Genomic DNA, 16,922 nt, shown 5'->3' on the forward strand with positions numbered 1-16,922 from the left:
ATCCCAATTTTTTGTTGTTGGGCATCTGACCATACCTTGTATATGATTCTTCCACGGGCTTCATTAAGTTTTGTGAATGCGGAGGAAAGCATTTGACATTTAAAGTTGTAATAACAAAACTCCGCGGGTATTTGATATTACCTTATATTGATCTATCTTGTTTTTACCTCTCATTAGGTAAATAACGGGTAGAATGACATCTCTATATAATGGTCTTGGTTATTCATTTCATTTTATTTCAATTAACTACCCCAACCAACAAGGCAGGAGACTAAAAATTATTTAATTTATTACGACCTGAGAACGTCAAGAAAAAAGATGCCTGCTAAAGCTGTGTGTGTTATCAACGGTGACGCTAAGGGTACTGTGTTCTTCGAACAAGCCGTAAGTACAAGATATGCTAGAAGCCGCATCAAAATATTCTACATAATTCTAAAAAAATCTCTTCAAGCATGTATGTATATGGGTTTGAAGGTCAAGAATCCATGTATTACCTTATAAGCCGGTTGGACAAAAGTACAAAGTCATGTTTTGTGGGTAATTAGGGTGGCTAAAAAAGGTTCTATCTAAGCTTTGCTTTTTTAGTACAAAGTACAGGTTAGTGCGTAAATTATTCACATATTTAACATATAGGTACACATACACAAATTCAAAGATTACTTAATTCTTGAAATGGTTTAGCATATTAATGTGCGATGTGAATTATTCTTGTGTCAAGATGGTTGGTGCAGGGACGGGGACTATCATTTTTGTGTCTTATCTTCGAATGACCTACCGAATGCTACATGCCGAATATATCTAGAAACTCAAACATACAGTGGTGGAAAAATAATAGCGACAACAGTTAATAAAAATAATATTGAACGAAAAGAGTAAGAAATCAAGGTTACTTCTTTAAAAGGCGGAGCCTGTTTGTGCGTAGACCTCTTGAATTTCCAACGGTGAACTTAAATTTGATATTAAATCTCACTTAATTCACAGGTTCTCATATTGGTGATTTTTTCAATGAATTCCTTTGGAAAAAATAAAAGGGGCACTTTTCAAAACGTTGAATTTAATTACAAAGTGTCTTTTTAAGCTTAGAACTGACTTTCTTCAGTAGGACATTCTCTCATTAAGGCTGGTCATATAGCTTTTCGCCGATTACTTTTTCTAGATAATAGATTTTGAAGCAAAAAAACTTGTTTATTTCATTCAGTAGGACGGACATTCCCTCAATACTTATGGTTAAATTTTAATAAAATTGTTATTTTATATTTATTTCAACGGTGAAAAACGAGCATAGTACCAGCCATTACTTTGAAAAATATTCATAAAAGTATTGAAATTTTTGTGTAGATTCATAAAAGTAACCGTGTTTTCACCTGTGAAAAACGAACATAGTACCAACCTTAAGAGGAAAGAAAAACAAATGGTTACTACTTATTCGCATTCAATCCCATGGCAGCCGGTTGTACGTACCGGATTGACCCGATGGAATCTTCATCGGCAAGGGCTGCAGTGTACGTGTTCGTCTTTTTTCGTCATGGGAGAGGCACATCCCGGAGTGCCTTCTCCGTATGCTTTTGGTCCGTGCCGGGATTGAAAAGAACCCCGGACCCTGGTTCTGTTCCGTTTGCCAGAACCGCCTTCATCATCGGTCAGTGTCGGTGAGGTGTAACAGGTGCTTGGAGTGGGTACATTTCCGTTCTTGCTCTGGCCTAACTTCGCTACGGGAGTATAGTCATACTGGCTATGTCGCTAGGTGCTGTGCGAACACAGCCAGCAGTGGGTCACAAGCGTCGCCGTCGTCGCCTTCGGCGTCCTCGTCGTCGGACTATGTGACCCCCCCGACCTCTCCCGTACGACAATTTATGCAAAGACAGCACCCTAGCCCTACTATTGCCAGGCCAGTGTCGGGAAATGTATCGTTCCTGCAGTTAAACTGCAATGGACTGCGAGGCAAGATTGATGAGATTGCGGATTTTATGAGTCGGAAGAGCATATCGGTCGCAGCGATCCAGGAGACAAAGCTGATTAACACCTGCAGCTTGCACAGTTGTCACGGCTACAATGTGCTACGTAAGGATCGCTCAAGGAATGGAGGTGGGGGATTGGCCTTCGTTATACACCATTCCGTGCAGTATAGACCTATCTCGCCTGCGCTCGACGCTAGTGACCCATACATGGAATGTATGGGGGTAGCAGTCAAGTCTGGTACTGCCGAGATAGAGATATACAACGTGTATATACCGCCGGTTGGCAGCTGTGTCCCGATTAATGGCCAGGCCTACAGCCCCGACATAAGTGGGTTGCTATCTGGCCATAGTCGTCTGGTTCTGGGGGATTTCAATGCACATCACTCGTCATGGCATTCTCCCCTAGGCAACGACCAGCGTGGCATAGCTTTGGCAGAGCAGATAGATAGCTCCACGTTTTGCACGGTGAATGAGGATGCCCCCACTAGGATTACGAGGAGGTGCAGCAGCTCGCCAGACATCTCAATCGCATCCCCTGATCTCCTGAGTGACGTATCCTGGCAAGCCGTCATCTCTTTGGGGTCAGACCACCTCCCCATAATCCTCACCATCGACCGACCACCCGACTTCATAACCTCTGAGCGCCGAACGTTCATCAACTATAAGAAGGCCAATTGGACTGGCTTCAGAGAGTATACCAATCGCCGCTTCAATGAACTGCCACCCCCCTCTGATGTGCTTGTGGCCGAGAGGAAATTCCGAGACATCATCAACGCAGCAGCCGCTCGCTTTATACCAGCCGGTCGAATACCGCAAGTGCGACCCAATTTCCCGGCGCAAGCAGTGGTACTCGCAGACGAGCGTGATGGGATTCGTGCTATGGACCCCGCTAACCCCAGAATCAGCGAGCTGAATCTGGAAATAAACAGGGTAGTCAACGAACATAAGCGGAATTTGTGGCTGGAACACTTGGAGCAATGTAACTTAGGCACCGGTGCAGGCAAATTGTGGGCCACTGTTAAGTCTCTCTCGAACCCCGGTAGACGGGACGACAGGACCTCAGTCACTTTTGGCGAGTTAACCGTGACTGATCCGAAGAGATGCGCCAGGTTGTTCAACCGTCAATTTATCGTGCATCCCGAGAGAGACAGGGCAAGGAGGAGAGCCATTCGCCGTATTCGTGGTCTCCGAGCCGATGAACAGCCATCACAATTTACCGTGGGCGAAGTTACGAATGTCATCCGTGGCGCCAAATCTTCCAAGGCGTTGGGCCCCGACGGAATCTCTACATTGATGCTGAAGAATCTGGATTTACCTGGAGTTGAGTACCTTACCACTGTCCTTAACCTGTCATTGAACACTCTTATAGTTCCCGATGTCTGGAAAATGGGCAGAGTGATCCCGCTACTGAAGCCTGGTAAAGACCCGAGTTTGGGGGAGTCGTACAGACCGATCTCCCTTCTCTCACCAGCGGCTAAGACGCTTGAGGCATTACTCCTCCCGAGCCTCGTAGGAGAATTTCCATTCGCCGAGCATCAACACGGATTTCGGAGACTGCACAGCACAACAACAGCTTTGCATGCCATCACCACACACATTTGCCGTGGCTTCAATCAACCCAGGCCATGTGATAGGACGGTCCTCGTGGCATTGGACGTATCGAAGGCATTCGACACGGTCAGCCATGCCAAATTATTTGAGGACATCGCCAACACGTCCCTCCAGCCAGGCCTTAAACGTTGGGTCGCGAACTATCTGTGTGGCCGCCAGTCATTTGTGGAATTTAGGGATAAGAAGTCAAAACACCGTAGAGTGAAACAGGGTGTTCCCCAAGGCGGGGTGATATCTCCGGCTCTGTTTAACCTCTACCTTTCCTCCATCCCACCTCCTCCAGACGGCATAGAGATCGTATCATATGCGGACGACTGTACGATCTTGGCATCAGGCCCCCCACCCATTGATGACATCTGCGATAGGTTGAACGTCTACCTCAACGAGCTTGCCTCATATTTCGCTGCAAGAAATCTGAAGATATCCGCCACCAAATCTTCAGCCACACTGTTCACTACAAATACGCGTGAGGTGAATTCTGAGCTGACTGTGATGGTCGATGGAGAATTGATTCCGACCATCAAGTGTCCCAAAATACTTGGCGTCACATTTGACAGCTCCTACACTTTCTCCCCACATGCCACAGCAATCTGCAATAAAGTCAAAAGTAGAAACAAGGTCCTCAAGTCACTCGCTGGCAGCACTTGGGGTGCAGACAAAGAAACCTTGTTGACCACGTACAAAGCAATTGGCCGGTCTGTGGTAAGTTATGCAGCGCCAGTGTGGTCACGTCAGCTTTGTGACACGCAGTGGAATAATATTCAGATCTGTCAGAATGCCGCCCTCCGAACTGCGACGGGCTGCCTCCTTAGTTCTCATGTGGACCACCTCCACCAGGAGACAAAGATCCTACCAGTGCGAAGACATAACTACATGCTGTCTAAGCAATACCTTTTGGGCTGTTATCGCAGAAATCATCCAAATCATCATCTTGTGGATAGATACCCACCGCCCAGAAGCCTTAAGGTAGATCTACATGATCTAGAGCGTGAGGTCCAGCGCTACAAGAGAGAACCTCTAGATCAAGCGGCATATCAAGCGGGTCTGAACAACATTCATGCAGACACGGTAGCAGACGCGTTAACTGGCTACCGGGTGAATGTAGTCCTTGGAGTACGACCGCCACCCATTGCACCCGAAGAAATCGACCTCCCCCGGCAAACCAGAGTGATTCTGGCTCAATTACGTTCCGGCAGATGCAGCCGCCTCAATTCCCACAGAGCTAGGATTGATGCCGACGTGCAAGATGTATGTCCCGACTGTAACCAAGGACCGCACGATACACGTCACCTGTTTAACTGCCCGGCCAGACCCACTCGACTCAGACCCAGATCCCTGTGGACGCACCCCATCTTAGTCGCGGAGTTCCTGGGTCTTGACACTCAACAGAATCAAGCAGACGAAAGATAGTACACAATAAACTGCTACAACAACAACAACAACTTATTCGCATACTTTATTGCAATATTCGTTTCGTAAATTATAGCATAAGCGCCTAAAATGATTTGCAAAGCTGATAGATTTGTAAAAGAGAAAAAATTGATTACAAAATTAAAAAAAAAAACGTATAAAAACCACAATTTAAGTTTCAAATCTTTGTCTTTTTATGCTTCAGACCGTTTCAGTACAGTTCCGATCTCATGATATGCCTTCCAAAAATCGGTACAGAAAGCTCTTGAAACTATAGTTCCGCGTATCTGGAAGAGTGCTTTGGGTCGTTAACTTATATGAACTGTCACTTAAATGGCATTTCTTCCTCGGCAAATGGAAGTTTTTTTTATTACCTAAGCTATTGTCGTAATCCACAACACACATATTATCCCTAATCCAGAAAATCGGATACGGAGCAGATACAGAAAACACCCACAATGAGACGCCACCATGTTTCTCGTCCGTGTAGGGGAGCTTAGAATTGTATTGTTTGGACCTGGTAATAATTTTTTTCTTTTATCCGACGAGAAAACTTAAGTCCGTCGACTTAGTACCATAGAATATAATCCTAAGCACACCTAGAAGGCCTTGACACATGTTGGTCTCATAAATGATTTGTAGGTGTTTTGCTGTACCTGGTCCGTATCCAATTTTCTGGATTAGGGACAAAATGTGTCTTGTAAATTACGGCAATAAAATCTTGATGAAAAGCTTCCATTTACCTAGGAAATTTTTATTTTGAGTGACATTTCATGTAAGTTAACGAATTAAAGCACTCTAGCACGAGCTTTCTGTTTGAAAGGTCTATTGCTATCATGGGACCTAAACCCTCTGAGGCATAAAACAAAAAAAATATTTGACACTTCCATTGTGGTTTTACGTTTCTTCAGTTATGCTTCGCGAACCATTTTTAGGTGCTAATGCTTTAATTTAATTTTATCGATAAATTGGTGAACGAATCGAATACGAACATCTTAGTAGATTTGATTATGAAACGCAATACTATGTCCTTACATGTCACAAGAAGTGTAAACAGAAAAGAATTCGAGCAAAAATTAAAAAAGGGTCAAAATAGTGTATTGATTAAAAATGGTCAAGGTTTACAATTACCCTTTAGAGTTACAAAGGTTACGCTGTAAGGTCGTCAAATTTGATAAGTATAGTATCAATATACAATAGTAGTCAGATTCTTTAAGACATCGAATCTCATATTGAGCTGTCGACGTTCTTTCGCTGCCCATGTATTGAAGAATGTGGCCGGACGTTTACCCTTTCGCAGCCATCATCAACATGGGCGCTTCAAGTAATGATCGTTAAATTGGTCACAAATTGTACGCTCGCTATGCTATATGGCGGTATTGTATAGTATTGTTAAAGGTTAAACATTGGTGAAGATATCAACCCACCTTGGGCAACACCCTATTTCTACTTCCTATCCACAAATTCCGCATACGACTGGCGAACACACAAATAATTCGTGATCCAACGTTTTTATGCAGTGATGACTTGCAAAGCAATCGTCGTGCGATACTATATACGAAATCTATGCTGATGTTCAGCAACAAGGGTCAAGAGAAGGATCGGTTCATATGGGCTCGATTTATATGAGCACGACTTATGTGATCCGATTTACCAGTTGCTCTGCATGGCAGACCATAACAAAAACTAGAACTGATCTGAATATAATTTTTTTTTTTTATTATTTTTTTATGCATTTTAGGATGAGAATTCACCTGTTACTGTAACCGGCGAGGTTACTGGTTTGCCCAAGGGTCTACATGGTTTCCATGTTCACGAATTTGGTGACAATACCAATGGCTGCATTTCTGCCGGCCCACATTTCAATCCCAAGGGTAAGGAACATGGTGCACCTTGCGATGAGAACCGACATGTTGGTGATTTGGGCAATGTTGAATCTAGTGGTGATGGTCCCACCAAGGTAAGAGTTTAATTTCAAACTCAATAATTCTTAAAACAATGAATGCTTGACTTGTTTTCTGTTTTTTCCATTACAGGTTAACATTACTGACTCTCAAATCAGTTTGTTTGGTGCCAATAGCATTTTGGGTCGCACAGTTGTTGTTCATGCCGATCCCGATGACTTGGGCAAGGGTGGCCATGAATTAAGCAAAACAACTGGTAATGCTGGTGCTCGCGTTGGTTGCGGTGTCATTGGAATTGCTAAAATCTAAAGACAATATATTATTTGTTATCTTTGTATAATGATGATGAAGATTTCCATTTGAGGTACATACGTTTCTGTTGTACTATTTTTAAGTTCACGTTTTCTACCTTTACTGAAGCAAGCTCTATAATTTAATTATATTGCTCTTCTAGATTCCTTATTTAACCGAACATCATATATAAAATGTAAACATTCTATAGCACAGAATAATTGCAATATGCTCTGAAATAAAACTATTGGTGTAAAAAAGGTGAAATTAAACTTGGTTTAACTAATTCAAAAAATACTCCTACATAGAACAAGCATGTTTTTATGTGGACTCTTATACCTTATTGTCAGTGGAGAGGACTTTTCTGTACTTCATATACAGTATACGGATATAAGCACATCGTGCATAGAAAAAATTTTGAAAGCAATATCTTTGCTTAGATCCTTTAATGTACAATGATTTGATATAAGAAACAACTCTTATAAGACACAAACGAATACAAGAAATATTTTTAAAGCACCGAAGATGAAAACTCCACGAAAAATTTGCCATAAGGACATTTTTATTATGAGAACTCGGTATGAATGGGTCTGGCCATACGGTTTTACAAGAGCTCCATAGAAAAACAAAAATACACATATGCAGACCAAAAGTGAGTTGGCTTGTGAATATTCGTAAAGCAGCGATGGAACTTTCACATATTTGCCCATTACTTCGAACCTCCAACCATTCGGGAGTACCCTGCAAACATTTTCTGTCGTGCGAGTCAATAAATCTGCATTCAAGGAAGTTGAAAACAATCTCAGGCGATATAATTTTTTATTCTAATTAGTGTCTCGGTACGGGAGAATTCGTGGCACTTAGCGATACATATCCATGAGACACTAAATAGGGTCTAAAAAAGATTAAAATTCGATTATCAACGTCATGAATAAAAATATTTTTTTTTGTCTAATGTTTTTTTACCTGTTAGAATGAGGCTTATTTTTTATTTCTCTTTCTAATTTATTTCTTTTTCAAATCGAGATTAATAGTTGAAGATTTTATTTGCAATTATTTTCCCTGACTGGGATTTGAAGCGCCAATCTTACGATTGTCAAGCGTATGCTACCCCTCTGTGCCACACGCCTTTCTTCATTACAGAAGGCCAAGTTAACATACATTCTCTTGTTTGGGGTTTTTTGAGTTATGAGCAACGAATAAGCGAAACATGAATTATAAAATTTCCATAGTACTATATTTTGTTGTTTTAAATCATGACATTTGGGAGGGATCACTCCCAAATCTTCACCCTTAGGAAAAAAGAGAACTTACTGTTTTTTTAATGACGCACTTAATCGAATTTTAAACTTTGGCACGGGAGAAACGTGCCATTTGGCGATATATCCCAACGAGAGACCAAAAACGATACTACAAAAAGTTTAACATTCGATAACTGCGTCATTAAAAAAGAGTAAATTCTCGTTTTTCGGTTGTTAGGGAGAAGATAATTTTTATTTGTCTTTTCGTGTCGATGATGTAAATGATGGAAGATTTTTTTGCAATAAATTAACCCGACTGGGAGCAAGATTAAGACGTTTGCTTTATCATCTGGGTGGCTCCAGAAAGTACGTTAAATGATAGTTTGCTTTATGAGGTAAATTCTTCGGAAGGACAAGAGGGAGGATGAGGAATCACAATGGGCCTTAATCTGACCAACGTGGATGTTTAGACGACTAAGGTCTTGACATCATCCTCACCTACCCCATCCTAAGTTCAAGTAAAGGAAACCCACATTTTTAATTTCTCACCTACACTTCTTCGCCACAGGGCTTTACAATGTGCCGAACTGGACTCTGAAAGAGCACATCTTTATGGTGCGTTAACCATTCAACTTAAACTAACCTTATGTGGGCCATTATTCCTTAAAGGTAATACTAGACACCTTCGTTCTTCACCTCAGTACGAACAGCGTCCCATATGTATATGCATTAAACTCGGGTATCGCGTAGCCTTAAAATCTTCAATTTGAGCTGTTTGTCCTGTTACTGTTATCGATGAATATCCACAACAACAACAAATTTTCATACATATTTTACATTTTGCCATAGAAATGTCTATTTTTTGATTTTCGAAGCTTGCTAACACACTTTTGGTAGAGATTCGAGTATAAATGGTAACTTCGTTTAAAGGGGCCGACCGATGGCGACGAACAGAAACACAGGCCGATCGGGATCGGGTGATAGCCACGCCTCACACTATACTTGAGAAGATGCATCTATCATAGCTCAATTTATTGATATTTTGTATACAAAAGTTTAATACTCACCCCCTCTCACATTCATTTGCCACATTTTCTTTGAAATATACTGGCTTTACGGCAAGAAGTCAATTCAAACTTTTTGGCTTTCTGATGAAAATTTACCAATTCACAGCACACACAAAAATAAAAACATAACGGGATTTCTCTAAAAACCTGGTGGAGGGTTTCTTATTTTTCATTTTGATCAGTAAAACTGCTTCCAGAACATTTGCACACATTTTTTGTATTTAAGTATTTGAATGATCTAAGCAAAACTATAAAAATAAGCACTTATTGGAAACAAAAAAAAACGTTGAAAAGAAAATCCCAAAGACATGTCGATATTCCCAGTATGATATCGATAACTACAACTAACAATTGCTGTGTTTTATTTTAGTACTATACAGTACACAGACAATAGATTTCCTATAGAAGAATTTTCTCTCTCTCAAACAAATGGCAGCCAAGAACGATTAGAAACCTGACGTCAAACTCCTGTAGGTGAGCAAGCTCGTTCCGGTCCAAAGGACCAATCGCCGCGGAAACAGGGTGGCCAGTGGTTATTTTAAAGGCGCCAATAACCCGCCTTCTCATATCGAGCATCATAGGCACTCAGTATTTGTGCAAGAGCCGGTGCCGCCTAGTCTCTCACTGAGACTCTCGGCTCGATACCGCTGATTGTCCGCGACTGCCGTTGCAGTTACCCCGTATGGAGCATTACCTTATCAACCTGTGGACGCTCCCGGTAGCTCATAGCTAAGCTTCTCGTGACAGCACTGAACACCACACAGAAGAATGAGGATTCTTCCAACCTGTGTGCTGCTTACAGCTATTCCGTGCCGATTAGGATTAGGGTTGGTATTCTATTCTGCTTTTGGAATAATCGCAGAAATTTTTAATTTTCCGCGAGCGGAATTTGACAGCAATCAAATGTTTTTGTTTACATACCAAAACACGTTTTTTATCTGCACTAATTGTATTCTCAATTTAATTAATTTTTCGTAAATAAATAAAGAAAAACGAAGCATTGAAACCAATAACACATACAAAAATGATGCCGGCAATGGTTTCAAGTGTTGCCATATTGATTTTTTTGTCAAGTTCAAAACTAATTATGAGTTATAGAGTTATGCCCGGTGCATAACTTATAGCACGTTTACATTGAAATTTTTTAATTCTGGATTTAACTAAATCCAAAAACAAATCCTGTCCGCTTCACTGTGTTTTTGGGGATTTAAGTGACATAACAAGCGTATACATGAATGAGCATATCACACACAACCAACCATACACAATTTAAAAATTGTGTATGGTTGGTACTTTCATCGATTATTCAGCCATGAAATCGGGTTTATTTGAAAATTAAAAATAAATCCCGCAAAAATGGGATTTATTTTTGTATGGTAAAACCTGCAAAAAACAAAGGATTTATTTCAAACTATGGTTTTCGTCATGATTAAAAAAGGAACACCGCGGAAATGAAGCAATTTATTAATTTATTGTATGATTACTATAATTATAATATTGCTATAATTTTATAATATTAATTTCAATCACTTAAGAGAGAAAGGAAGAAGGGAGAATATAAAAATTGTTGAAAAACACAAGTAAATAAACAAAAAGAAGCTAACAAGAAAGTTAAAAAGTATTTTGTAAAACTAATTTAAAGTTTAAAAATGTTCACAATCAATTTAAAACAAGCTAAATCATATGTAATGATCATACAGTTTCTCTTGAAATTCTCTCTTAAATTCCTTCGTTTATTTCTAATCTTTGTACTTGGTGCCTCTTAAAAGAGTCGATGGTTTATTGGTTTTTATCTACTTCTATTTACTGTTTGTCTGTTGTTGTTGTAGCGATGAAGGAATTTATCGGGACAATCCGTGATACTGTACTAGTTACAAACTGTTATAGTATGAATCCTGTACAACTTTGCACTGGCAATTTATACAGTACACTGGATAGGCATAATAAAAAGAACCATAGAAGAGGATAACATTCGAATAAACACAATTTATACACAAATTTGATTTGTAATGCCCGTCATAAAAGCATAAAGTGTGTTCGTGTATTCAAAAAATGGTGAACATTTGTTACTGGAAGTCGTTCGCGTACTTAATTTCTCAGCAGAAGAGAGCTGAAGAGTACATGAGAGAGAGTAAAGTATTGAGAGTTTGTTAATTGAGAGTTTTTGGAGTTTTTTTCCCAGCGGAAATTTGTAGTACTGAACAGCTGTTTTATGAAAACCAGCTGTTTAATTATATGTATATATATATATATATATATATATATATATATATATATATATATATATATATATATATATATATATATATATATATATTCATGTATATATATATATATTTTTTTTTTGTCCAATTTTTAGTATTTGAACTACACTTTGACATTGAACATATAGACTCTCAGGTAAGTCCATGGATAGAGATTGCACTCATAAACCACAAGTCTTCAAGGAAATACGTCCATAAATTGGAACACCTGCGCTCACAAGCAGGCACACAGCATATTTCCCAATCAAACAGTGATATCCAGCTCTGGATAACTATGAGCACCACTCGGGTTGGAACTCCCATTTATGTGGTGTTCATCGTCAACACAAGAAGCTCAGCTAAGAGCTACCGGACGCGTCCAAAGGTTGCGAAAAATGGAAATATCCGTATATGGAGTGCCTATGGTGGTATCCAGTGAAGACTCACAGTGAGAGACCGGACGGCACCGGCTCTTGCTTAAATAATGTGTGCCTGTGATACAAGGCTAGTTATTGGCGTATTTTTAATTACCTATGGCCAACACGTTCACGCGACGAACGAACCTATGGACCTGAAAAAGCTTTCCTACCTTAAGAGTTTGACGAGAATTGCTGCAAAAGTGGCTTCAACAATAACATCAAACAGGGAACTGTCATTATGGGTATTGCGAGTGAGACTTTAGTTAAGAAAAGCGATAGATCTTCTTCACCCCCTTGCCCTAGCTAACTTTGTCTCGAAATATTAGAGACAAACCCCAAAACTCCATTTCTTAATAATGTCTAATCCTTAGTTTTGTCTCATCTACTTCAGTTTCATCATTAACCGTTTCGGGAAATTTCTTACTGACATTGTTTGTTTTTACAAAAGAGCTCATATGGGGCATGCAGTGTAAGATCATCTGTGTCTCTACATCCAAGTTTGAAGTCAACCTGCCTCAGGTCCCCAGTTTTAAATTTTTTTTCTCTTAAAAGAAATTATTTCTTCATTGAAAATGTTTTTGTTTTATTAAAAATAATTTAAAAATATTAGTCAATTTTTTTATAAATAAAATTTATTACAACAGAGTGTGGGGTTGACTTTTGTGTTGCTCCTTTCTATTTTTTTTCATAAATTCATTCTATTTTTACCTATCTTTAGAGGCCATTTTTTTAATCTCATACATTCGATTTTCGAAAACAATTTCAACTAATGGATGAGGCCTTTATGGAGAAAATAAAGTAGTTGATATCTTTTGTTGGATAAATGTAACGGTTATGAAGAATCACATCATATGCACAAACATGTAGAGAATTTAACTATTAGCTTCAATTTCTTTGTATACTTCACGCTTGTATTCATCCAAACCGCCTTCAATGGCGCGAACGGTGCGATCACCGCAAACCCAAAGTTCCTTGCAAACCACTTTAATTAAACGTTCGTCGTGAGATACTAAAATGACGCCACCCTATGAATGTACAAAATTAAAATGTTTTCCAAAGTTTCTTCCTTATAAGCTACCTACCTTAAAAGCATTTATGGCTTTACCCAAAGCATCTATCGTTTCAATATCTAAATGATTGGTGGGTTCATCAAGAACTAAGAAATTAGGTTCGGCTTAAATGAAAGAAGTTTAGTTACATATATGATTATTAGATATGTGAACGTTGTGAATTATGGAATTTTTTTCTTACCCATGCACATTTTAGCTAAAGCTACTCTGGATTTTTGACCTCCTGATAAACTAGCCAGACTTTGTAGTGCCAATGTTCCTGAGACTCCAAAACTACCCAACTGCCTGCGATATTCTTCATCAGGTCTACCCGGAAATAGTTCTGCCAGAACTCCAACGCATGTTAGATTCATATTGAGATGGTCAACGTGATGTTGGGCAAAGTACCCTATACGTAAGCTGCGATGTAAGACAATATTTCCCAAGGGCGTTGTCAGCTGTCCCACAATAATTTTCAGCAGTGTGGATTTACCAGCTCCGTTTTCACCCACCTGTGTTAGGGAAAATAAAGAAAACATTAAAACATTATCAACGTGGTTCATATTATGTCCCAAGTCTTCCCATATCTCTTTTTAATTTTTTCATGTAAAATTTTTAGTAATTTTTCGATCCAACTTACAATACATATCCTGGAATCTGATGTAGCTGAGAGATTGACATTTTTAAATACAGGCAATGGATCGTTGGGATTGTATCTGAATTCAATATCGGATATAGCTAAAACAGGAGGATTCAAAGGTTCTACATCGGGGAATTTAAGCTTAACTTCCACTTCCTTTTCAACAGGTTTCAGTTCGGGCCTTAAAAAAATAAAATAAAAAGTTGCATTGAAATTTTATTTAAATATTTTGTTATATCACTTACAATTTCTCCAACATTTTGATTTTGGATTGTACCGAAGCAGCTCGATTCGCATTATAACGGAAACGGTCTATGAACTCTTGTACATGATTTCGATGAGCCATTTGAGCCTCATATTCTCTACGTTGGGCCTTGAGTTTTTCATTCTTTGTTTTCTCAAACTGCTCATAGTTGCCCCTAAAAAAATAAATAAAATGTTACCTACACAAAATCTGAATTATTTTATCGGTCCACTTACTTGTATGGCTCCAACTGTTGGGAATGTAAATGTAAAATATCAGTTGGCACCGTATCCAAAAAGTTGCGATCGTGAGATACCACCAATATTGTAGTAGGCCATGTTTGCAAATACGTTTCCAGCCATATTATAGCCTTTATATCCAACATGTTGGTGGGTTCATCGAGCAAAAGTAGATCGGGTTTAGAGAATAAAGCCCTAGCCAAAGCCAAACGCATACGCCATCCACCGGAGAATGATTTTGTAGGTCTTTGCTGCATATCACTGTCGAAACCCAAACCTTTAAGTATAACAGATGCTCTTGCCACCGCTTTGTCTGCTTCTATGTTTTGCAACTGGGCATAAACTTCACTAAGCTCTGCACTTAGGTTAGCATCTTGTGTTCCACTGTTCAATAGAGCCATTATTTCCTTTTCTCTTGCCATAAGACGGGTACGTTCTGTGTCGCATTCGAGCACACTATCCACCGCCGAAGTTTCATCACCCACAACTTCCTGTTCCACATGCAAGACGGTAATGTGAGAAGGTATTTGAAGTTGACGCTCCGAAAGCATTCGAAGTAAAGTGGTCTTTCCCAAGCCATTGCGTCCAACAAGACCATAGCGGCGGCCAAATGATAGCAAAAGATTGGCGTTTTGTAGTAAAACTCTGAAAATAGCAATATTCCCGTTATACTAAAACAATAAAAGTACTCTTGTATTCTAGCATACTTGTCCCCAAAGGCCAAATCAAAGTTTTCAATTTTAATATCCATAGAACGATTAGTGCCTTTGGCATCCATTTTGGTGGCCTTCTTATTGGTAACCTGAGAGGCAGTTGCTTGCTGCAATTTGACAGGGCCTTGTGGACCCTTTGTAGAATCTTGACGTTTTTCTTGTTTTTGTTGTAACTTTGCCTCAGCCTTGCCCAATTTTTTCGAATCAACTTTCTGCAAACAAATTAAAAGACTGGTAAGAGCACCAATTTCCGTACTTCCACATACATATAACTCACATTGCCCGAATCCTTGTTGACCAGCCATATACTGTGCATATCATTGTCAGATGTTTCCATGTTCTTGGCCATTTCTGCTATGTTGACCGGGGCATTTAGAACTTTTTGCTGTTTAATATCATCTGCTGCACCAACTTTCATTATGCTAAAGAACTGCATGCACAATTCTCTTACATTGTCCTCTGTCTTTTCGCTATTAATACTTTGTAAAATGTCACCCACAGCATCATAGATATCATCTGATGTCTCAAAATCATCAATGGATTTGAGAACCCCTTCCACGTACTCCTTAAGTTCATTGTCCATTGCTGGAAATTCCTTTTGGAGTATCGCTGTGAATTGGCTCATTTTTGTTGTGGCGGTTAGAATCGGAATTTAGAATACAGGTTATTTCACAATGTGTGGTGTTGACTGGTATCCCCGTGTGAAAACCCTTAAAAATTCTTTTTTAGGTTTTCACTCTCAACCAGTTGCTGCTTGCTATTCGAAGAGATGACGTGTGAAAGTTTTCGCCAATTTCTGGTGACTTCTCCTAGAAAGCGTATGCGGTAAAGTTTGTCAATGGAAGGAATCAATGAGTGTGGGAAATTTCATTTAAAAATATGAAATATTTTTTAAGGTTTTTCTAGCAGAATTTCCGAACACACAAATTAACCCAACCACACCGTCCAGTAAAGAAATGTGTCTTCTTCTTCTTCAATGATTACACAGCTGTCGCTAAGTTAAAGTTACCAGATCGAATAATACATTTGGTACTAAGAATATGGGGAATATCCCATGTATGTTTTAGCACAAACTACTCATGTTTTATTTGAGTCCTATCTAGTGCAAGTCGAATGTTCTGGTTAAAGTTTTAGCTCAGTATAATACTAGATAGTTATCGATATTAGTGATAACTCAGATTTGACACCCTTAATGATGTTCATGGGCCCTATCCACTTTAAGTTTTTGCAAGTTACCTTGCAATCTATTAGTGAATCCTGAATGGCAGGATACCTTACAAATGTAGCGAGCATTAAAAACCGTTGAAAATTTTCTTGATATTTACGCCGGAACATGTATCCAGGCGTTCGGCGTCATAGGCTGACATTCTAACCTCTGCATAATGGTGGCCTCCCGAATCAGTGATAACAGCTAATGAAGACAGTTTCATCAAAATTTTCACTATATAGTACTATAGGCCCTGTTGGACGATGTTTTATTAACAAATTAAAAAAACAACTATTAACCGGTTAAGCGATCAGCCGACATACAATTTTTCAATTCTTGGCAGTACTTGGCTTTGAGGATGTCAATTTGTTCTCTTTTTACATTCATTTTTTGATGACATTGTCAATCGGCAGATTTGACATCCTTAATGATGTTCATGGGGCCAATCCACTTTATGTTTGCGCAAGTGACCTAATTTTCTATTAGTGGATCCTGGTTAAATACTATAGTAAAAAACAAAGTAAACATTGCAAATCAACCAATAACACGTACTTTGAACCAAGACATATTAGCCATATTAACTTTGAATCGACGTGCAGGATGTATGTCCCGATTGTGACCATGGACCACAGGACACACGTCACCTGTTTAACTGCCCAGCCAGTCCCACTCGACTTTGACCCAAA

The 16,922-nt window shown here is 39.3% G+C and overlaps 2 protein-coding genes across 2 annotated transcripts; one reads left to right on the forward strand and one right to left on the reverse strand.

Annotated features, from left to right (window-relative positions):
• The first annotated feature begins 225 nt into the window (after nt 1-225).
• LOC106086269 (superoxide dismutase [Cu-Zn]) lies at nt 226-7,446 on the forward strand. The gene is made up of 3 exons (XM_013250869.2): nt 226-384; nt 6,721-6,939; nt 7,016-7,446. Exons 1-3 carry the CDS (start codon nt 319-321, stop codon nt 7,190-7,192), a joined length of 462 nt encoding a protein of 153 aa, XP_013106323.1. The 5' UTR covers nt 226-318; the 3' UTR covers nt 7,193-7,446.
• Nucleotides 7,447-12,754: 5,308 nt separating this feature from the next.
• LOC106086278 (ATP-binding cassette sub-family F member 3) lies at nt 12,755-15,996 on the reverse strand. The gene is made up of 8 exons (XM_013250883.2): nt 15,307-15,996; nt 15,024-15,241; nt 14,314-14,961; nt 14,079-14,252; nt 13,834-14,014; nt 13,396-13,705; nt 13,227-13,318; nt 12,755-13,169 (listed from the first exon to the last, which is right to left on the reverse strand). Exons 1-8 carry the CDS (start codon nt 15,652-15,654, stop codon nt 13,017-13,019), a joined length of 2,124 nt encoding a protein of 707 aa, XP_013106337.1. The 5' UTR covers nt 15,655-15,996; the 3' UTR covers nt 12,755-13,016.
• Nucleotides 15,997-16,922: the final 926 nt, after the last annotated feature.

Source organism: Stomoxys calcitrans, chromosome 1 (genome assembly GCF_963082655.1).
Source record: "Stomoxys calcitrans chromosome 1, idStoCalc2.1, whole genome shotgun sequence".
NCBI lineage: Eukaryota > Metazoa > Arthropoda > Insecta > Diptera > Muscidae > Stomoxys > Stomoxys calcitrans.

What these genes read in the sequence shown, in the direction of transcription:
- LOC106086269 (XM_013250869.2), top strand. Translation starts at nt 319, where the DNA reads ATGCCTGCTAAAGCTGTGTGTGTTATCAACGGTGACGCTAAGGGTACT. An exon ending in CTGTGTTCTTCGAACAAGCC is followed by an intron (nt 385 to 6,720) that starts GTAAGTACAAGA and finishes TATGCATTTTAG; the next exon opens with GATGAGAATTCACCTGTTAC. An exon ending in GTGGTGATGGTCCCACCAAG is followed by an intron (nt 6,940 to 7,015) that starts GTAAGAGTTTAA and finishes TTTCCATTACAG; the next exon opens with GTTAACATTACTGACTCTCA.
- LOC106086278 (XM_013250883.2), bottom strand. Translation starts at nt 15,654, where the DNA reads ATGAGCCAATTCACAGCGATACTCCAAAAGGAATTTCCAGCAATGGAC. An exon ending in ATCAAAATGTTGGAGAAATT is followed by an intron (nt 14,015 to 14,078) that starts GTAAGTGATATA and finishes TATTTTTTTAAG; the next exon opens with GCCCGAACTGAAACCTGTTG. An exon ending in CAGATTCCAGGATATGTATT is followed by an intron (nt 13,706 to 13,833) that starts GTAAGTTGGATC and finishes TCCCTAACACAG; the next exon opens with GTGGGTGAAAACGGAGCTGG.